Genomic DNA, 22371 nt, shown 5'->3' with positions numbered 1-22371 from the left:
ACATGTTCTTCTTGGGCAACCAATGAAGCTAACGGACCATTATTAGGATCAACATTAGTCCTATCATTCACAAGCATAGACATAATAGCATCGATCTTATCATTTAAGGAAAAGGATTCTTCAACAAAATTTACCTTCTTACCTTGTGGAGCTCTTTCCGTGTGCCATTCAGAGTAATTAATCATCATATTATCAAGGAGCTTTGTTGCTTCACCAAGAGTGATGGACATAAAGGTACCTCCAGCAGCTGAATCCAATAAATTCCGCGAAGAAAAATTTAGTCCTGCATAGAAGGTTTGGATGATCATCCAAGTAGTCAGTCCATGGGTTGGGCAATTTTTAACCAAAGATTTCATTCTTTCCCAAGCTTGAGCAACATGTTCATTATCCAATTGTTTAAAATTCATTATGCTACTTCTCAAAGATATAATTTTAGCAGGGGATAATATCTACCAATAAAAGCATCCTTGCATTTAGTCCATGAATCAATACTATTCTTAGGCAGAGATAGCAACCAATCGTTAGCTCTTCCTCTTAATGAGAAAGGAAACAATTTCAATTTAATAATATCACCATCTACATCTTTATACTTTTGCATTTCACATAGTTCAATAAAATTATTAAGATGGGCAGCAGCATCATCAGAACTAACACCAGAAAATTGCTCTTGCATAACAAGATTCAGTAAAGCAGGTTTAATTTCAAAGAATTCTCGCTGTAGTAGCGAGTGGAGCAATAGGTGTGCATAGGAAATCATTATTATTTGTGGTTGTGAAGTCACACAACTTAGTATTTTCAGGAGTGGCCATTTTAGCAGTAGTAAATAAAGCAAACTAGATAAAATAAATGCAAGTAACTAATTTTTTTGTGTTTTTGATATAGAGTGCAAGACAATAAATAAAGTAAAACTAGCAACTAATTTTTTTGTGTTTTGATATAATGCAGCAAACAAAGTAGTAAATAAAATAAAGCAAGACAAAAACAAAGTAAAGAGATTGGGAAGTGGAGACTCCCCTTGCGGCGTGTCTTGATCTCCCCGACAACGGCGCCGTAAATTTACTTGATGCGTGTAGTTGACACGTCCGTTGGGAACCCCAAGAGGAAGGTGTGATGCGCACGGCGGCAAGTTTCCCTCGATAAGAAACCAAGGTTTAATCGAACCGAGAGGAGTCAAGAAGCACGTTGAAGGTTGATGGCGGCGGGATGTAGTGCGGCGCAACACCCAGAGATTCCGGCGCCAACGTGGAACCTGCACAACACAACCAAAGTACTTTGCCCCAACGAAACAGTGAGGTTGTCAATCTCACCGGCTTGCTGTAACAAAGGATTAACCGTATTGTGTGGAAGATGACTGTTTGCAGAAAACAGTAAAACAAGTATTGCAGTAGATTGTATGCGATGTAAAGAATAGGACCGGGGTCCACAGTTCACTAGAGGTGTCTCTCCCATAAGATAAAAGCATGTTGGGTGAACAAATTACAGTCGGGCAATTGACAAATAGAGAGGGCATAACAATGCACATACATGTCATGATAAATATAGTGAGATTTAATTGGGCATTACGACAAAGTACATAGACCGCTATCCAGCATGCATCTATGCCTAAAAAGTCCACCTTCGGGTTATCATCCGAACCCCTTCCGGTATTAAGTTGCAAAACAACGAGACAATTGCATTAAGTATGGTTCGTCATGTAATCAACAACTACATCCTTAGACATAGCATCAATGTTTTATCCCTAGTGGCAACGAGCACATCCACAACCTTAGAACTTTCCGTCACCGTCCCGGATTCAATGGAGGCATGAACCCACTATCGAGCATAAATACTCCCTCTTGGAGTTAAGAGCAAAAACTTGGCCGAGCCTCTACTAATAACGGAGAGCATGCAAGATCATAAACAACACATAGGTAATAACTTGATAATTAACATAACATAGTATTCTCTATCCATCGGATCCCGACAAACACAACATATAGTATTACGGATAGATGATCTTGATCATGTTAGGCAGCTCACAAGATCCAACAATGAAGCACAATGAGGAGAAGACAACCATCTAGCTACTGCTATGGACCCATAGTCCGGGGGTGAACTACTCACTCATCACTCCGGAGGCGACCATGGCGGTGAAGAGTCCTCCGGGAGATGAATCCCCTCTCGGCAGGGTGCCGGAGGAGATCTCCAGAATCCCCGAGATGGGATTGGCGGCGGCGGCGTCTCGGTAAGGTTTTCCGTATCGTGGCTCTCGGTGCGGGGGTTTCGCGACGGAGGCTATTTGTAGGCGGAAGGGCAGGTAAGAGGCGGCACGAGGGGCCCACACCATAGGTCGGCGCGGCCGGGGCCCGGGCCGCGCCGCCTCGGTGTGTCGCCACCTCGTGGCCCCACTTCGACTCTCCTTCGGTCTTCCGGAAGCTTCGTGGAAAAATAGGACCCCGGGCGTTGATTTCGTCCAATTCCGAGAATATTTCGTTACTAGGATTTACGAAACCAAAAACGACAAAAAACATCAAGCGGCTCTTCGGCATCTTGTTAATAGGTTAGTTCCGAGAAAATGCATAAATACGACATATAATGTGTATAAAACATGTAGATATCATCAATAATGTAGCATGGAACATAAGAAATTATCGATACGTCGGAGACGTATCAGTGGTCGACGAAACTGACCCGATACTCCATTGGAGGGGTTGGGTAGCTTTCTTCGTTGGGAAAGCGGAGCGCGCCTTCTTTCTTGCTGATCCCCAGTTTCTTCAGCAGATTGATGTCCTGAGGAGAGATTTTGGATCTCTCCCACTCCATGTTGCCCAGATTTTCGGCCGCCATCTTGGATTCGGGTGCGTTGTGTTTGGTGAGCCTGCGCGGTGGCATCAACAATGGCGCAGGAGTACAGCGCGAGCGTGGTGGAGCTCCAAGAACTATAGGGCGCAAGGGAGAATTTTGTAGGAGGAGCAGCAGAGGTGCGGCGCGAGCGAACGGACTAGAGGAGGAAGACGATACCTCTATATAGAGGTGCGCTGAACGGACGCACCGTTGGATTGAGAATTTGCGGAACAGATGCTGTACACGTGGACAAGGGGTAAAAAGAAATTTCATATAGACAAGAACGCACAGCGGCTACAGTACGTGCGCCAGGAAAAGCGGAGGACGTGTGTCCCCCACTTGCACGACGTGTCAAATTGACAGGATTTCTGGGCCCACAAGGCAGAGAGATAAGCAGTTCTCGCGTTTTCCTGATAAATTGGTCGTGGCTGTCATCAGCAGTGATGTCACCTTGATAAAAGAAACTCTCGGCTATGAAGTTTTGCAAGAACGGCGACACCAGAAGACTATGGTTTATCTCGGGAGCCTTTGAACACATACAAGTATTTGCTCAAATGCTCGGGGGCTATTTGGAAAAAAGAAAACATTTGAATATGACAAAATAGAAATGGCGAGAGCCTATGACCAAACGCAAGCATTTGTTCATAGCCTCGGGGGCTACTCCCATCAGGAGCGCTGTTCGCGCACCCGACAGATATGAAACCTCGAGAAAGAAAGACAATATAGCGACATGAGGCATTATAATGTTGAGCCTACAACCAAGCACAAGTCCTTGGTTGTAGCCTCGGGGGCTACTCCCATCGGGAACGCTGTTCGCGTGCCCGATGAAATTATAAAAAAAAGAAGAGAAGAAGAAGAAGAAGAGAAGAGAAAGAAAGAAAGAAAGAAATGAGTATATTTCGAGTTATACAAATAACTCTACATATACTCCCATCGGGAAGGCAATATAAGTCATACATTGACTCGTTAAAATGTGCTATTCCAACAGCCGAATAAGCACTCGACAATATATTCTCAGAACGCCAAAGTTGCGAACAATTTCTGAATGCCGCAAAACTTTGCGAAGGTAAGACCCCGGATCCGTTACGTAGCGGCGTGGCGCCGTCTCGACGTCGGTTTGCTACTTTTTTCCGTATCAACGGATACTAAGAAAAATCCTAACGGACGCGTTAGGTACTCGATAAATATGGCCGGGACTCGACGGAATGGTAAGACCTTAAGCGGCACTTGTCGAAGTTTACACCAGTATCCCGAGATCATGTCCAGGGACGTGATCTTGAAGTAGGTTTTTGCGGATTGCCACTAGAGCAGTTAACTAGTACCTGATCTGTCAGATGAACTAGCCCCAACTACCATTATCACTGTACAATATAGAAATTCATATGCAAAGATATGTGATAAAGTTTGGAGTTAACGAATAAATATAAAGGTGGAGATTTTCCTTGACTCTACGATTCAAACAAAATCTCGGGGGCTATCGACATAGGCATCCCCAATGGGCCTGCCGAAGAAGATACCCAGGGGTTTACTAAAGGCCCATGACCCGAAGAATAAGAAGATTCGGAAGCCCAAGATACTTGTTAAGGAAAGTTAGAGTTGTAATAGGAAGCATTATTCATAATCTTGCGGGACGGGTTAGAAACCCTCCCGGACTCTGTAAACTTGTATGTTATGAAACCCTCGGTTCCACCTCCTATATAAGGGGGAGTCGAGGGACAAAGAAAGGATCGAATCATTGTCTCACAAACCCTAGTTTTTACATCGTCGAGTACTTTTCGGCTGAAACCTTCGAGATCTACTTGCCCTCTACATCCAACGAAACCCTAGTCTACAACTTGTAGGCATTGACAAGTTCACACCTTGTCAGCGGCCGGTCTTGCTACAAAGGACTAAAGGCCTTGCTGCAAGGGGTTGGCGCCGGAGGTGGTTGCTGCTAGCGGCGGCCAGTCTTGCTACAAAGGCCGGTCAGTCTTGCTACAAATGGCGGACCGCCTTGCTGCAAGCCTGTTGCCGACATTTCTCCTAGCGGCGGAGGCGCTTACTGTCGGCATTGCTCCCAGCGGCGATGGCAACGTTGGCAGTGAGCGGCGAATGGCGTTGCTACCAGTAGCCTGCGGGTGTGCTCCTGGCGACGGATGGGGTTGCTACCCGTGGCCTGCGGGCCTGCTCCCAGCGGTGGCTTGCGTTGCTACAAGCCGTAGCCGGCGAAGCTGCCAGAGGCCGACGGCATTGCTACTATAAGCCGTCAACGTTGCTACTCTAGGCCGCTGGTGTTGCTACCTTAGGCCACCAGCGTTGCTGCAAGCCACCACGGCTGCATCTTCTCCGTCTCCGGCGGCGGTGCTGCGAGCAAATTGCTATAGGGAGATGGGAGAAGATGCTGCCATGAGCATGTGCTACATAGGGTGACCGGCGGTGCTACATGCGGCGGTCGGCGATGCTGCTACCCTGGGGCCGTGGGGCGGCAGTGCTACGAACGGCGGCGAGCAACTGGCTACCGATGGCTTCTCTGGCGACGACATCTACGGTGCCTGCAGCCGGCGAAGATGCTAAGAGCGGCCGGCAAAGGTGATGCTGCGACGGCTTCTTCAGCGCCGGCGGCCGGCGAGGATTATGCCAGCGGCCGGTTTCTCCGGCGATGTGCAGGGCCCGTGGGGTTGGAAACCGCTGAGCGTTGACGATGCGGGGATTGGTTCGTGTTGCAATTTGGGAGCGTGGGATTCTCCGTCGTGACTGACCCAGGCGGAATAAATTAAACTTGGACACGTGTCAGGGACGCTCAGCGCTACCCTTGTATTTGCTCTGAGCGGACGTTAGAGCATCCCCACTCGTTGGCGCTCCCCACGCCCAAATCCGGCGAAATTTTCGTCCGGATTGGAGGAAGATTTGGCGTGGGGAGTAGTAGTTTCCCAGCCGCGTGCCCAGGCGAAGTCGACGATGCGAATTTAAAAAACGGAAACTTGACAAACTACGGCTAAAAACGGGTGAATATAGACTAAATTTAATGATATTTATTACATTACGGGAGGAGTTCATACATAGAGGCCGAGTTCGACTATATTTCGAATTCGGCTAGAGGAATGCAAACGCTAATTTTAAAACACGGCGCTCTACATGCCGAAATGGCGGTAGAACACCGTATAGTCGCCGCCGTCGTCGTCGGAGCCGTCGTCGTTGGCCTTCGGCCTGCGCGGCCCTGGCTGCTGCTGCCACGGCCGGCGTCTCCCCACCCGGGGACGTCTTGTACCCGGTCGTCGGAGGAGGACTCGAGGTCGACGACGGGGACGACGACGCCGGATGGAGGTGTCGCGAGGACGGCGGTACCGCGCGAGATCGTCGTTGGCGGTTGGAGCGGCGCGGGGGCGAGTTGGCGTGCGGCGGCCGAGGTCCGGCAGCCGCCGCTGCTCGCTCCGCCTCCTCGCGCTCCCGGTCGCGCCTCGCCCGATCCGGTGCGGCGTCGTCCGCGCGCTTCTCCTCCTCCATGTCGTGCGGCGACACCGCGATCGCCTCCGCCATCGCGGCGTCCCTCCGCGCGCTTCGCCTCCTCCTCGGCGAGCCGGCTTGCGGCGGCCTCTTTCTTCGTCTTCTTCCGGCCGCTGCGCGCGCGCGGAAGGCTGTTCGCGGATGACGAGGGCGCCGCCGCTGCGCCTACGGTCGCCGGCGTAGACACCGGCTCCTTCTGCGCGCGCACCGGCGTCGAAGGCGGCGTCGCCTCCTCCCTCTTCACCGGCGCCAAGGATGACCTTGACGCCGATCCGGAAGACGACGAGCCGGCAGCCATGCGCCGTGGCTGCCGGGACGCTTCCCCGACGGCGGCTCGCCGATGCCCTCGATGCCGATGGAGGGGGCATCGTGAGCACCGGGAAGTTGCCGCCCTCGATGTGCGCGAGGACGTTCGCCGGCGTCCTTTCCGGCGCGGCTCCACCACCGTCGGCGGCCCACGGCGTTGTTGCGCGCAGGCGGAGGCGGCGGGCCGTCGTAGGCCGCCGACTCCCGCTCCCACCGCCGGAGGAAGTAGGAGTTCCACGCCGTGTAGTTGTCGGGGTGGTGGCGTGGCTCGGCGCGCTCCTCGTCGGTCATCGTCATCCTCGCCTCCTCGATGGCGACGTCGAGGGCATGGCCCGCGGCGGCGGCGGGATTGGAACGCCGCCGGCACTTAGCCGCCGGCCGCCTCCGGGAGGCCTCGTGTCCGGCGGGCGGGGGTACCCCGCCCGGTGGAGGAGGTGCCCCTCCCACGCGTGGAGCGACCGGCGGGGAAGCCGTTGTTGGCCGCGCCGCCGTCGTCGTAGAACGCCATCTTGGGAGTAGAGGGAGAGTGGAGGGAGAGTGGAGCACGGGGTACGCCTCGCGGTGATCGGACCGGCGTATATAGGCGTGGGCGGCGCGGGGATTAAATGCCGCGTGGAATGCGACGCGTCCGCGGCGGGCGGCCGCGCGGCGGCCTTTGGTGCGCGCGGAAGACGATGCGTGCGCGGAAGACGACGACATTAACTCGCCGCGTGGCCGGCGAGTGCGGACGGCGGCGGGCTTTACGGCGCGCGGAAGACGATGCGATGAGGACGACGATCGGTTTCTCTCGCCAGACAAGTTGGGGCCACCGGATGCGCGGGAAGTTGCCTCGCGCCGTTTCGCGCGCTTTTGTTTCCGTCCGGAGTCCCGAGCGCTCCCCGGGGCCCGGGATGGCGTGGGATCGCCGGATGGATTTAGGCCCAAATCCGGACGAAAACGAGGAACCGGGCGCGGCGGGTGAGTGCGCGCGTCCGGATGGAAAAAACGCTCGCCGGGGGCCTGTTCGGGGGGACGAGTGGAGATGCTCTTAATAAGCTCGCGCTTTCGTCACTAGACACGCGACCCCATTGTCAGCAAAACAACGGTAGATGGTGTGCCAGATGTGGACTTTCGAACACTGCAATGGCAAGGCACGTGCCCACCGCCACCGGCCCTCACCCAGGCAGGAATGGATCCTCTACACTCGTACACGCCAGATTTTACTACCTTCAGCCACTCACCACCCAGCACGTAGCCCAACTCCACCCATATCTCGCCAGCACGCAGATCCCCGGATCTCCTGCTCCCCTCGGGCCCCTACCTAAAACAACACGTTCCGTTCCAATTCCAACCCAGAACCCCACCGACAAGTGGCCCCACAGATTTCCCGGCCCACATGTCAGCGTAACGCATCGTAACTGTTCCGTGACGCCGACAGGAACGGATGGGTTTCGGTACTAGCACGAGTACCCCACGCCACGCAGAACAGCAGCGGCACTCGCCAGTCCGAGCGAAGCAGAGAAGGCAGCAGCAGCAGCAGCAGCAGCGGCGGGCGCACGCACGCACGGCGAGCAATGGAGAGGGCGGTGCCGGTGCGGAACCCGCACACCTCCACGGCCGACCTGCTCACCTGGTCGCCCACGGCCGCCGGCGCATCCGCCGCATCCTCCCGCCCCAGCCTCAAGGTAAGCGCGCGCGCGACGGCGTCCGCCTCGCGTGTCACTGCTCGTGTCTCTCCGAGTATGTTTGCCGTTTCCTGACTTTGGGGCGTGCCTCGGTGCTGCCGTGCCTGTTTGTTGTGCAGCCCGCCGGGGGGATCACGCCGGCGATGTTCGGCGCGCCGGTCAGCGAGGACGACGCCGAGGATCTGAGCAACAGGTGAGATCTGGGGCCTTCCCCGTGCCGCATTTCGGCCTGATCCGCCCGAGCTGTGATTTTGTATTTGATTGACCCGATCTGATCTATCTGTAATGAATGCTCTGTTCGGATGTGTGGTACTTTGACCGGTCGACGCCTCGAGCTTAGAACATGTGTGATTTAGGTGGTGCAAATGGCAAATGCCTAATTCAAATTTGAGTGTTCATGGCGTGGTACTAGAGGGGAAGCTAGAAACATGCTGCATATGCGGAATTCAAATTTGGGTATTTCTGGCGTGGTACTACAGAGAAAGCTATCAATTAGTGGCCTATATGCCGTGTCGTGTGGTAGCCGTCCAATTTTGTGAACTATGTTTGTGTGTTACAAGTGTCAGACTCAGAATCTGGTGGAGTGCTTGCCGTCTTAACCAGATCACGAAAAGATAATTCTAGTTCTTTTCGCAAAAAAAAAGAAGATATTTCTAGTTCTGTCTACTCCAGTGAGTATTGTTTCTGAAATGTTTTACCTACCATGCTTTGATGGCTCTGATAATATTACCTAGGCGTGCATGGTAAGGGTAGTATTTTGGTTTCTTAAAGACGACATGCATCTGGAAGTACCAATGTTCTTGTTGTTAGTGCTATAAGCAACTGATTTGCTTCATTTGCTAAGAAAATTAGTCAGGTCCCTTTAATTCATATACTCCCTCAGGTTCAGTTTATAAGGCACGCACGTAGATTAAGAAAAACTTTGACCATTAATTTAGTCAACAAAATATGAATTATATGTCACAAAAATTATACCGTTAGAAACTTCTCTTGAATATGAATCCAACGGTATAACTTTTGTGGTATATATCTCATATTTTGTTGACAAAATATATGGTCAAAGTTTTTCTTAAACGACGTGCGCGCCTTATAAACTGAACCGGAGGGAGTATGTTATACTTGCTCGAATATGAGATGCATTGAACTCTGCCATAACTTTCCAACCTTGTTGGCTTATTTTAGTGAAAGGAGATTGATGTCTGGCTCGAAGATGAAAGAAATGACCGGGAGCGGGATATTTGCTGAAAAGGCTGAGAATGGTGATTCGGAGTCTTCAAATACCGCTAACAGAACTTCTGTGAGGATGTACCAGGTACTTAACGTTCTTGGAAACATGCCGTGGTATCCCTATTTGGTTGATGAATATGTGTATCTCCTCTTGGTATTGTTGTGATGGCTCCTTGCACTAGTAATACTAGTATGTGTTCTTGGGCAATCACTCTGTCCTAGACAGAGTACTGAGTTAAATTTAAGGCATGCTTTAACACAAACTTGTATTTGGTATTTGAGACCTTTAAAAAATGCACCTCTGGAGATATCTCATTATCTCAAATGTTAGGTTATGTTGCTTTGATGTTTGAAATCTTCCACATCCTTTGATTGTGTTTTCTTCTTGTTTTAGGAACATTAATTAAATTTCAAACTTTGTTTTCTGTCTCTCACTTATATTAAATACCAATCATTCGCTGATGCACCTTTCGATTACAGCAAACTGTAGCTGGAATGAGTCAGATCTCATTTAGTGCTGATGGAAGTGTTTCTCCAAAGAAGCCATCCTCACTGCCTGAAGTGGCTAAGCAGCGAGAGCTTAGTGGTACATTTGAGAGTGATGCTGAAGCTAAAACCAGTAAGCAGCTTTCTGAATCCAAGAACAAGGAGCTCAGCGGGAGCAATATCTTTGGTCCACCTCCTGTGACCCCGGTGAGGCCATTGGCTGCTCGTAATATGGAGCTACAAGGGAATGTGGATTTTGCACTTCCACAGCCAAGAAGCGTCCACACATCAGTGAAAGTATCCCACGTAAGTGATATGCTCCTGTTGAGATTTCGATTCCGTATATTACTATGCCACCTTTTGGAGTCAGGTAGTCATCATAAAGCCCATTACACAGCCCAGTTTTCCTCATTTGATGTGCTTGCATGATGCTGATTTGTATTCTTCAATAAATACACTACGTGCTTCTGTTCCATGAACGCTAAATGCTACACTGATTTGTTACCTCAGTTCAGGCAACCCAATGGAAGCCACTTCTAGCTTCATCTTAACAAACATGCTCAAATTTGGCTACTGGCCTACTCGCAGTGTTGCCTGATGTCAGCACAGGAACAAGTCAATTATTGTTTGATAGTATTTCTTATATTACAATATTTTCATCAATTTGTTGCTTGCTTGTCTATCAGCAAAATCTTGATGGCCTTTTATACCCTGCTAGCGTAAGTATCTAACTCCTATGTATCTGCATGACTTGGAATGCCTTTGTAGCCTGCTGGAGGTCCAAGCAACATCACGTTCAGTGAGGATCCTGCAACTAAAACGTCAAAGAAAATTCACAACCAGAAGTTCCAAGAGCTGACAGGCAATAACATCTTCAAGGAGGATACTTCCCCTGGCTCTGACAAGTCTCTGAGCTCTGCGAAGCTTAAGGAGATGAGTGGCAACGACATCTTCTCTGATGGAAAGGCGTCTTCGCGAGACTACCTTGGTGGTGTCCGGAAGCCGCCCGGTGGCGAGAGCAGCATTGCACTGATCTAATTATTGTAGAAGGCTCTAATCGGGACTGGCTAGTCCTCATCTCGAAAGCGCGAAGGCCGTGGTCTTCTTGATCATGAGGTCACATCATGCTTAGAGATCTAAAATATGTTTGATATCTTAGCCCTAATATAATGTACCAGTCAGCAGAATCTGACTCGGCCCATGTCCTGCATGTTTGTGTGTGACCCTATTCTTGTTTTGTGCTACTTATGTATTAATCTCTTCGTACTGAGAACCTATGCAATAATCTTTTATGGGCTAGATTCATGAGCTCTTTCGACAAGACTGTAATTTGGAGCTTACATGAGTTTAGATGTATTCGCAAAACACAGTTACAGGAACAGTTTAGATGTGTCAGGCTGGCACAATTGAATATCAAAAGGTGCAGCAGAAATTTTGAACAGTTTAGATGTGTCAGGCTGGTACCAGCAGAATTTCCGTGGTAACAACCGTGACAGAAATAGGAACTAGTATTAACTTCTCTTTGGGTTACATACATTCAGTATGGGTCACCAATTTTACAGCATATAAAGAGCGAAGATTACTCCTGGTGATCCCTGGTATACTCTAATTCGATGAGATCATGACCAGCTCATCATGTCAGCAACTTAAACAAAAAGAAAGAAAGAAAACGACTTACATTCAGTAAGGGTGATACCTGGTAATCTAATTCGATTGGATAATAACCAGCTCAGCGTGTCAGCAACTTCACATCACAAAAAGGTGGAAACGACTCCGCTGGGGATCGAACCCAGAATCTCTGGTTTCGTAGACCAGCGCCTTATCCATTGGGCCACGGAGTCATTGTTGAATTTTCTTGAAGTTTTAACTATACAAACAATAACTAATTGGACTAAGCCGCGAGCCCGCGACACACAAATGTGTGGTCATTTTCTTACAGAGACCATGTTATTGATTCGGTACAGCACCCTTTTGACAAACAAATTGTAATACAGTAGTAGCTGCATTTTCTTCCCCATACTCCCACAAGAACACAACACGTACGGCCGTACGTGTACGGAGAAACAGAAACCACGACGGACGACAACGACGCGAAACGTGGCCGGTCAGTTTATGAGCGCCTCGGCGTTCTTGGCCGGCGGCTGCACGAAGCGTCCCCAGTACCAGTGCCGCGCCCAGACGGCGCCCATGGCCTCGAGCGGCACCCCCTTCGTCTCCGGCAGGAACGCCACCACGAAGGCGGTCATGGCAGCGACCCATGCCGCGTAGTAGATGAACGTGGCGTACTTGAGGCTGCAGAGCATGGAGAGGAACGTCTGCGTGAGCACGAAGGTGGCGCCCAGGTTGACGGCCACGCTGATGCTCTGCCCCGCCGACCGGACCTCCACCGGGAATATCTCGCCGGGGATCACCCACGTCAGCGGGCCCCAAGACCACCCGAACGACGCCGAGAACACGCACGTCAGCGCCAGCACCGCCAGCGAGTACTTCCTCGCCATCGTCGACTCGCCGTCACGCCCGATCTGCGACCCCATGATCCACGCCACCGCAACCTAATCCATCACCATCTTTCTTTCAGTATGTTGCAATGTCTCGCTTAACTAAGAAGCACTCCTGTTTAATGCATGTCATGCGTACCTGGCACATGATCATCACGAGCCCACCCGCCAGGAACAGCGGCCGGCGACCGTAGCGGTCCACCGTGGCGACGGACACGAGCGCGGAGCCGAGGTTGACGGCGCCGAGCACGACGGCGCCCATCAGCGCGCCGTTGGCGCCGAACCCGGCCGTCTGGAACAGCACGGGCGAGAAGAAGGCGATGACGATCACCCCAGTGAGCTGCTGGAACAGCGGCACCGCCACGGCCATCACCAGGTGCGGACGGTACTCCTTCTTCAAAATCCTCCGGAACGCGCCGTGCTCGTGGTCGCGCGCCGCCTCCACCGCGCGCGCCACGTCCTCCAGCTCGGCCTCCACGTCCGCCTTCGGCCCGCGGATGCGCCGGAGCGCGGCGCGCGCCTGCTCCGCCCGCCCGCGCATAAGCAGGCTGCTGGGCGTGTCCGGGATGAGCAGCGCGCCCACGAGGATGACCGTCGCCGGAACCGCCGCCAGGCCCAGGGAGAGCCGCCAACCCCACCGCGGGATGCGGGCGGCGCCGTAGTTTGTCAGGTTGGCCGCGAGGTTGCCGATGCCGAGGAAGAGCTGGAATCCCGTCGTGAAGGCGCCCCTCCACTTGGCCGGCGCCGTCTCCGCCAGGTATACCGGCGCCGCCTGCCATTAGTTGCCACTCATGCATGGTCACATCACATACTCACATCACATCATGCGTTTGCACGTGTACTTCCGACTTCGGACAAGTGAAGCATAGTCATGAATCATGACGTGTGTATTAGTAATTAGGCATTTTTTTTTTGCCCAACACACTATTTACTCCCTCCGTAAATGTATGACGTTTTACATCACTAAAACAGCATGCTTCAACGTCTTATAATTAGAAAGGGAGTACTTTCGTGCACTTGAACCTTGCATGGTGATTTTTTTTTTATAAAACGGAGCGAAAACCTGTTTCAAAGGGCATTTCTAGCTGATACCTTAAAATTGTTTAGATTAAAATTATCATCTTAGGGGGCTAAACTGCACCCAGCCAATCCCTCAAACCTTTTGAGGACGAAATATTTTTACTTCTCTAAGTCAAGAGCCACGCCCATTTCTCCTATTTTTTATTCATCTACGAAAAAGTTTCCATTCATATTCTCGAGTTCGCATCTACCGGAACTCATGTCGTCGGTTGTCGACCACCCTGGTGACCTTAACGATGGAACCTCCAACGCCCTTGCAACTCCATCGACCCATCGAGGAAATTCATAAAAGAATCATCCGCCCGATGTAGCTGCATCCCGACGTTCGACACCTTCATCCAGAACCTTACCGGCACCTTCCGGTGGGTGACCGATGGCTCTAACGCATGGACCTCTGACTATGAGGCCATCTCGGGGCAGTGCAAGTTGCCAACCTCGTGCATGCGTGTCCTCGGAGAAGTTGCATCACAATGGCAATGTCTCGTCTACACCACAACCGGAGGAACTACCCTCGGGCCATGTGCATCCATGTAGACCACCGACCTCTGCGGCGCATGGCAGATGTTGAACGTGGTGTGGAGGAGCCAGGTGTCGCTGGCATACAAGGAGCATGATGCATCGTGTGCCGGAAAGAAAAAGCGAGAAAGAAGAAGATGTAAAGAGACTTCCATATTTTTTTCGATAAAGGAAATACATTAATATTAAGAGATACCAATAACATTTGCTCCTCTTGTATCGAGTTAAATTTGAGGGATAGGTTAGGTCCTGCCATCGTTGGATATTAAGAGACTTCCATATGGGATCACTTCATTTGAGGAGTTAAATTTGAGGGATAAGGTAGGTCCTGCCATCGGGATTTTTTTTTTTTTTTTTTGCGTATATGTGAGGTCCTGCCATCGCTAGAAGAGTAAAATTTTACTTATGTATGTTTACTTCAACATTTGCTCCTCTTGTATCGGGCTAAAGTTGCCATATAATCCACCAATTAATGATCAGATCAGCCATTTCGTTCAACGGGTATATATGGGTAGGTAGGGTTGCACGGACGACATGAACATAGGATCTACTACTCCCAATCAACCTTGACGCTGTGTCAAATGGAGATGCATCATGCTTGCCTGCACGAGTTGCATGTTCCAACTAACTACGCGGCCCAAAAAATGAAACGCGACAACCTATCCACTATTCAATTTGGCGACGGGATTACTTGAGAGCGACCAGTTGACTCAAAACCAGCCACTCGTCCTACCTAACCATGTAGACAGCGAACAAACAAAGCAAGGACCCAGCTATATAGCTACCATTCCAATTTGCGAACGGTTGTAAGACTTGATGGTACGTCTTTCTATCTAAAACACTCCCTCCATCCTATGAAGATTGTTTGAGATTAAATACATCAAAATTTTAATAAATTTCAGATAACCTTTGTGAGGCGGAAGGAGTACATTTGTTCGTGAAGTTCTAACAGGAAGATGAAGGCCGTACTAACATCTCTTGGTCAATGATGAAAATATGTTTGTTTCAGGATCCTTCCTTTCTAGGGGAAGATATGCTGCTCCTTAGAATGTGAACCTTCGAGAAACAATGCAGACCATTACCGGTGTTCCCATGTGTCTGCTTCCTTTGGTCGGGTTAGGTCCTGCCTTATGCGCTTATTATGAGGGTGCTAAACTTGATACTTATTTTTCTTTTATAGAAGTGAAACATTTTCAAATTTGACCAAACTTTACACAAAAATAGCAATATATGGGACATCGAATTACTATATTATTGAACTACATGTCAAGATGAATCTAGCGATACTAATTTAGTGTCATAAATGTTGCTGCTTTTTTTCTAAAAAGTTGGTAAAAAATAATATAGTTCGACTTAAGACATATTCTAACGTACACTTATTTAAGAACAGAGGGAGTATGTGCTATCTTGAAGTTAGGTTCGGGCCACCGAGGTGCCCAACACCAGTCACGACGTAGTCTTCGGGCTATGTGTATTGCCTCCTCGCCATTCATGGTGGGAGCTTGAACAAGGCGAGTCTTATTTGTGTGGTTAGTCCGAGAGTGTGTTGTAAGGGTGCGACGTTGAGTGAGTGTGTACGTGGTGTTGTAGCTATTTAATGGTGCCATGTTAGTCGTTTTGGTCACTCTTTTTGTACGAAAATGATATGTTCAAGGTGTGTTCTGGAAATATAAAATAAATTGATCTCTTAAAGGAGCTTATATTTCGAAATTGCCAACCCGCAGCCGTTCAGAAATTGCTTAAATTCAGTCCATTGTGTCAAATTTAGATTTTGCTGTTTTCCATTATTTTGTTTTCACGTAGCTTAAATTAACATTCTATACCTAGCTAGTAACCACCTCAAAACTCTTCGCTTGGTGAAAACAGAGTACTCTGTTTGAAAGGCTTAAATAGCTAAAATTCGTTAGTCAGTTCACTGGTTTGGTTTCTACTTATGCAGCTTCAAATAACTGTGTACCAATTACCAAATATACCTGGTTGGTGAAGCCGATACCGAAGCCGAGCAGCATGCGGCCGACGATGAGCATGGCAATGTTCACCGCGCCGGCGTTCACGGCGGCGCCGGCAAAGAAGAAGGCGCCGCCGGCGAGCATGACGGCCTGCCTCCCGACCGCCCTGGCTACGCGGCTGGCCGCGAGCGACGCGACCAGCCCCGCCAGGTAGAGCGACGACGTGAACGCCGTGAGCACGTGGCTGTCGTAGACGCAGTACTGGTCCCGCCGCGCGGTCGCCATCCGCCGGAGCACGCCCGGGAAGAACTCCGCCAGGAACGACTCCATCGCCGTCACTCCCCCTGACCGATCGAAATTTGCAGGCAGTGACAATAAGACATGTCTGTACACTGCAGCATTGCGAATTTGCGACGCATACGCGCGGGCGTGAGGTACCTGAGATGCCGATGTCGTAGCCGAAGATGAGGCCACCGGAGGCGGCCATGAGGCAGGTAACCACGACGGAGAAGGTTATGCCGCCGCCGTAGTCGCCGGGCGGGGCGTCGCCCACGGCGAATCCCCCACCAGCCATCGCTAGCTAGCGCACCTTACTGAATTGCCACCGTGTAGCTAAGCCCTCTCGGACTTGATCAATGGCTATGACAAACTGGATGCGCGGGGTAGCTAAGCCCGATCAGTGCGGTATTGTATAGGGCTGGTGACTGGTGAGTAGCTACCAGGAGGCGTGTCCGTGAGAGGATTTTGTTAGGTGCCGCCCGTAAGCTGGCCACCATTTCCCGCGCCAAACTATTCATTTCTTTTTGAAGTGTGGGATTGACCAGTTTCCTGAGCAAGCCCGACAAAAATGGCATCCCGAAGCTCTTGTCACTCGTGATCAAGTGATCAGGTCGCGACGTACGGGTGGCAAGCTGTTGGATCGATCGTATAGCATGGCTGCCGCTTGAAACAGCATATTTTACAACTGAGGACCATTTGGATCTCTGTAATTTTGTAAGATGGATAGCTGTTTTATGCACACTCTGGGTTGTTGCTGTTAAAGTATCTGCATACGTGTATATGTAGCCTTATATATCTCTTGTATTGTACCCCTTGTATGACAAGGTGGACCATATATTTGCCCATATATAAGCACCACATGCGGCCCTAATTAGGGTTATGCATCCCATATTGTTATTTTACATGGTATCAGAGCGAGGCTTCTTTGATCGCATCTAGCCCTCGTCTACGTCGCCTACGCCGCCGCATCGAACCTCCTGACGCCGCCATGTCGCTCGGAGACACGTCCCCGTCGTCTTCAACCTCCGGCGTTCTCACCAGCGTGGTCACCGAGAAGCTCAACGGTGATAACTTTCTCCTCTGGCATGCCCATATGCTCCCGGATATTCATGGTGCCCAGCTTTACGGCTACCTAGATGGGATGGCGGTTGAACCACTGAAGGAGATGAAGACAAGGAAGCTGATGGGAAGGACATGTCCGTCCCGAATCGAGAGTAAGGTCGTTGGATCGCGCAGGACTAGTTCGTCCTCGGCTACCTCCTAAGGAACATGTCGAAGGAGATCCTTGTCCAGGTGGTTGGACAGACTAGCGCTGCTGGTGTCTGGGGTGCAGTTACAGAGATGTTTTCTTCTCAATCTCGAACCCATCCGAAGCAGGCTCAAAAGGAGAACAAGACTGGCCCTGTCTACTTTGGGTAGATTAAAAGTCTTGCTGATGAGATGGCAACATCCGGCAAACCCCTTGACAATGACGACATCATATCATATGTCCTGGACGGTCTCGATGAAGAGTATGACGGTTTTGTGGCTTTCGTCAACGCCCTGCTCAAGGCTCAGAAGTCTATCAGTATGACTGATCTTTACTCGAGCTATGTTCCTTGCTTGTGAGGCTCGGATTGACAATCGCAATCCTAGCGGTGGATCTTCCGCTAATGTTTCGACCCGAGGAGGTTGTGGGTATCGCGGCCAGGATGGTCGTGGTGGTGGACGCGGTGTCTATCAAGACCAACTGCGCAATGGAGGCAGCTATGATCAGCGCGGGAACAACAACTACCGCGGCAACGACAGGCGCCCCAATAACACCTATGAAAACCGCGGCAATGGTGGCAGCAACTACAACAAACTTTAGGGGTATCGCCCTCAGTATGGAGGTGGCGAACAAGGCCCCAGGCCGTTTGTCAGGTCTGTGGCAAGGAGGGCCACACAACGTTGAATTGTTGGAAGCGATTCCAGAAGAATTATCGTGGTATTGAAAGGTCAGCATGTGCGGTTGTTGGATCATATGGCATCGATACAAACTGGTATAGTGACTCCGGGGCAATTGATCACATCACGAGTGAGCTCGACAAGCTACACGTGAAGGATCGGTACAATGGGAACGAACAAATCCACACAGCTAATGGTGCAGGTATGGATATTCATCATGTTGGTAATTCTGTACTTCATACTCCTAATCATGATCTGCATCTCAAAAACATTCTTCATGTTCCACAAGCCACTAAAAATCTTTTGTAAACTAGTCGTCTTGCCAAAGACAACCATGCCTTTGTTGAGTATTGGCCTAATTCTTTTTTTTGTTAAGGATCAGAACACGAGGAAAATTCTTCTTCAAGGTAGATGTGTGGGTGGTCCCTATCGCTTTGGCATAGGGGTCTTGTTTATCCATCTTTGAGTGTAGTCCACCAAGTTCTACGAGATAATAAAATTCCGTTTAATGAGTCAAATAAAGAGTCTGTTTGTGATGCTTGTCAATGTGCCAAGAGTCATCAACTTCCATACCCCAAGTCTTCTAGTGTGTCTACTTCTCCGCTTGACCTTGTATTTTCTGATGTTTGGGGTCCAGCTCCTGACTCTGTTGGAAGATATAAATACTATGTCAGTTTTATTGATGATTTTAGTAAGTTCACATGGATATATCTGGTGAAAAATAAATCTGATGTTTTTCAGAAGTTTCATGATTTTGAGCATCTTGTTGAGCGTATCTTTGATAAGAAAATTATTGCAATGCAAACAGATTGGGGGGTAAGTATCAGAAACTCAATTCTTTCTTTCAGCGCATTGGCATCACCCATCTTGTTTCTTGCCCTCATGCGCACCAATAGAATGGACCCGCTGAGCGTAAACATCGACATATTGTTGAGGTTCGTCTCTCCCTTATTGCTTATGCTTCCATGCCTCTCAAGTTTTGGGACGAAGTTTTTCTCACGGCGGTCTATCTCATCAATCGTATCCCTAGCAAAGTCATTCACTCCCAAACACCCATTGAGCGTCTTCTTGATGATAAAGGTGATTATTCTTTTTTACGGATTTTTGATTGTGCGTGTTGGCCCAATCTCCGTGTGTATAACAAGCGCAAGTTAGAATTTCGCTCTGAACAATCGCTTTTCTTGGGTATAGCAATGTTCACAAAGGCTACAAGTGCCTAGATATTTCTACGGGGCGTGTGTATATCTCATGTGATGTTGTGTTTAACGAGACGATGTTTCTGTTTGCCTCACTTCACTCTAATGCAGGAGCTCGGTTGTGGGCTGAAATTAATTTTCTCCCTCTTCATTTGCAACCTTCTATATTGCATGGTCATGAGGAGCATGATTTACAGGCTAACCCTGATGTTAATCCTACTGCTAATACCACTGCTGAATCTGCTGAAATTTCTGTGCGTGGAGGTGTTTCTGATGAATTTTCAGGTTCTGGCACAAGTACCGAAGCTGATTCTGGTGACAGCCAATCATCAATGGCGCCATCTCCCTCGGGATCGCGCGCGTCAGGCGTCCAGGGCTCGCGCGCGTCAGGCGCCCCGGGATCGCAGCTGGTCCCTCTGCACATGGTTGCGCGCCCGACGTGGCGCCCTCGCACTCGCCTGCTCCGCACCGTGGAGAATCTCTTCCGTCGCTGTCGGCCGACAGCTTCTGCATGCCAGGATCTTCTACACCCGATGCTGCTGCTTCTTCGCTGGCCACAGGGTTGCCTGGATCATCTGTGGCAGATGCTGCCAACTCTGTAGATTCCGGTGTAGATTCAGGTACTTCGTCTGGATCTTCTGCGGCACTGGTTCCTGTAGCTACAACGGCACCATTGCAGGAACGACACCATACACGCCTCCAAAGTGGTATTTCGAGGCCCAAAGAGTTTACTATGGCACTATTCGTTATGATCGTATTCAATTTGGTAATTTTTGCAGTACCGGTGAACCTACCAGTTCTAGTGAAGCATTCTCGGACCCTCGCTGGAAAGCAACAATGGATGAGGAATATCTTGCTCTCATGAAGAACAAAACCTGGCACTTGGTTCCTTTTGCTAGGGGGCAAAATGTTATTGATTGCAAGTGGGTTTATAAAGTGAAGCATAAAGCTAATGGCACTGTGGATCGCTATAAAGCTCGTTTGTTTGCGAAAGGTTTCAAGCAACGGTATGGTATTTACTATGAGGACACGTTCAGTCCTGTGGTCAAGGCGGCGAACATTCGTATGGTACTGGCTATTGCAGTGTCTCGGGGATGGAGACTTCGCGAGTTAGATGTGAAGAACGCGTTCTTACATGGTGTTCTGGAAGAAGAGGTCTATATGAGACAACCACCTAGGTATGAGTCTCGACTGGGACATGTGTGCAAGCTGGATAAAGCTTTGTATGGGCTCAAACAGGCACCTCGAGCTTGGTACACTCGACTCAGTTCTAAGCTTTAGTCTCTTGGTTTTTCTGCATCCAAGGCTGATACTTCTCTGCTTCACCGTGTGAATATGACCATATGTAAGAGGGTTGATACTCCATTGTCGGTGTCTGACAAGTTGTCTTTGGTTGATGGTGAAGCTTTGAGTACCGAAGATTCCACACGTTACATGAGCATTGTTGGAGCTCTTCAGTATATTAATTGACCAGACCTGATATTGCTTTTTCAGTTAATAAGGTCTGTCAATTTCTTCATGCACCTACAACAGTCCATTGGACAACAGTCAAGCAAATTTTGAGGTACTTACAAGGTACATTTTCTCTTGGGCTACGGTTAAGTAGTTATTCTTCTACATTGGTCAGTGCTTTTTCTGATGCGGATTACGCAGGATGCCCGGATGATAGAAGATCTACTAGTGGCTTTGCAGTATATTTGGGGTCGAATCTGATCTCATGAAGTGCACAGAAACATGCTACAGTTTCCAGATCTAGTACAAAGGCTGAGTATAAAGCCCTTGCTAATGCCACGGCTGAGGTTATTTGGGTGCAGACTTTACTCACAGAGTTGGGAGTGTCGCAGTCTCGAGCAGCAGTTTTGTGGTGTGATAATATTGGAGCAACATATCTCTCTGCTAATCCAGTGTTTCATGCTAGAACTAAGCATATTGAGGTGGACTATCACTTTGTTCGCGAGAGAGTTGCTCAGAAGCTTTTGGACATTAGATTTATTCCTTCAGGAGATCAAGTGGCTAATGGTTTTACGAAGTCACTAGCTACAAGACAATTAGAAGCCTTTCATCGCAATCTTAACTTAGATAAGTTATGATTGAGGGAGGGTGTTAAAGTATTTGTATACGTGTATATGTAGCCTTGTATATTTCATGTATTGTACCCCTTGTATGACAAGGTGAACCATGTATTTGTCCATATATATAAGCACCACATGCGGCCCTAATTAGGGTTACACATCCCAAATTGTTATTTTACAGTTGCCACGCTTTTCAGTTTGGGCCAAAGAAAAAATTCATTCCACCGAAATACACGAAGTCTAGGCAATTTCAGAAATGATTTCGTCCATTTTGTGTGTGTCATATTTAAATGAACTTTGCCTAAACTTCAATTTTACTTAAATTTTGACTAAATTTAGTCTAAAAAATTTGAAATAATTAAATTTACTGAAGAAGATGGGCTCTCCTCTCATCCTCCTTTCTATCTTGTTTCTGTGAGACTTCTCTTGCAAATCTCACCATCTTTTTTGAAACATGGCAAAAGAATTACCATTTTCATTGATTGAGCAAAATAGAGTTGCTCTCACTAGGAAGGATGCCCGCGGTCTACTGCCAAGAAGTGATGCTGGTGATGCCACTCTAGCGCTGACGACACTCTAGGACAACGGAGGAACATGGAGGGGGACCTAATGCCTTTGGTGGTGTGATACGTCTCCAACGTATCGATAATTTCTTATGTTCCATGCTACTTTATTGATGATACCTACATGTTTTATGCACATTATATGTCATATTTATGCATTTTCTGAAACTAACCTATTAACAAGATGCCGAAGAGCCGATTCGTTGTTTTCTGCTGTTTTTGGTTTCGAAATCCTAGTAAAGAAATATTCTCGGAATTGGACGAAACTTTCGCCCGGGGTCCTATTTTTGCACGAAGCTTCCG

At 49.2% G+C, this 22371-nt stretch overlaps 2 protein-coding genes and 1 non-coding gene across 3 annotated transcripts; 1 reads left to right on the top strand and 2 right to left on the bottom strand.

Moving 5' to 3' along the window:
* Nucleotides 1–8165: 8165 nt before the first annotated feature.
* Nucleotides 8166–11263, top strand: LOC124675718. The gene is made up of 5 exons (XM_047211795.1): nucleotides 8166–8276; nucleotides 8396–8469; nucleotides 9459–9588; nucleotides 9984–10295; nucleotides 10758–11263. The coding sequence occupies exons 1-5, from the start codon at nucleotides 8166–8168 to the stop codon at nucleotides 11025–11027; spliced, it is 897 nt and encodes a 298-aa protein (XP_047067751.1). The 3' UTR covers nucleotides 11028–11263.
* Nucleotides 11264–11757: 494 nt separating this feature from the next.
* Nucleotides 11758–11830, bottom strand: TRNAR-ACG. Its single transcript has one exon. It is a non-coding gene; the product is annotated as a tRNA-Arg (tRNA).
* A 221-nt stretch (nucleotides 11831–12051) lies between these two features.
* Nucleotides 12052–16724, bottom strand: LOC124677518 (sugar transport protein MST1-like). Its single transcript, XM_047213503.1, has 4 exons — nucleotides 16471–16724; nucleotides 16057–16376; nucleotides 12627–13259; nucleotides 12052–12541 (listed from the first exon to the last, which is right to left on the bottom strand). The coding sequence occupies exons 1-4, from the start codon at nucleotides 16604–16606 to the stop codon at nucleotides 12095–12097; spliced, it is 1536 nt and encodes a 511-aa protein (XP_047069459.1). The 5' UTR covers nucleotides 16607–16724; the 3' UTR covers nucleotides 12052–12094.
* Between the last annotated feature and the right edge of the window lie 5647 nt (nucleotides 16725–22371).

This window comes from Lolium rigidum, chromosome 7 (genome assembly GCF_022539505.1).
Source record: "Lolium rigidum isolate FL_2022 chromosome 7, APGP_CSIRO_Lrig_0.1, whole genome shotgun sequence".
Taxonomy (NCBI): domain Eukaryota; kingdom Viridiplantae; phylum Streptophyta; class Magnoliopsida; order Poales; family Poaceae; genus Lolium; species Lolium rigidum.
This window is presented reverse-complemented; position numbering and strand designations above follow the sequence as displayed.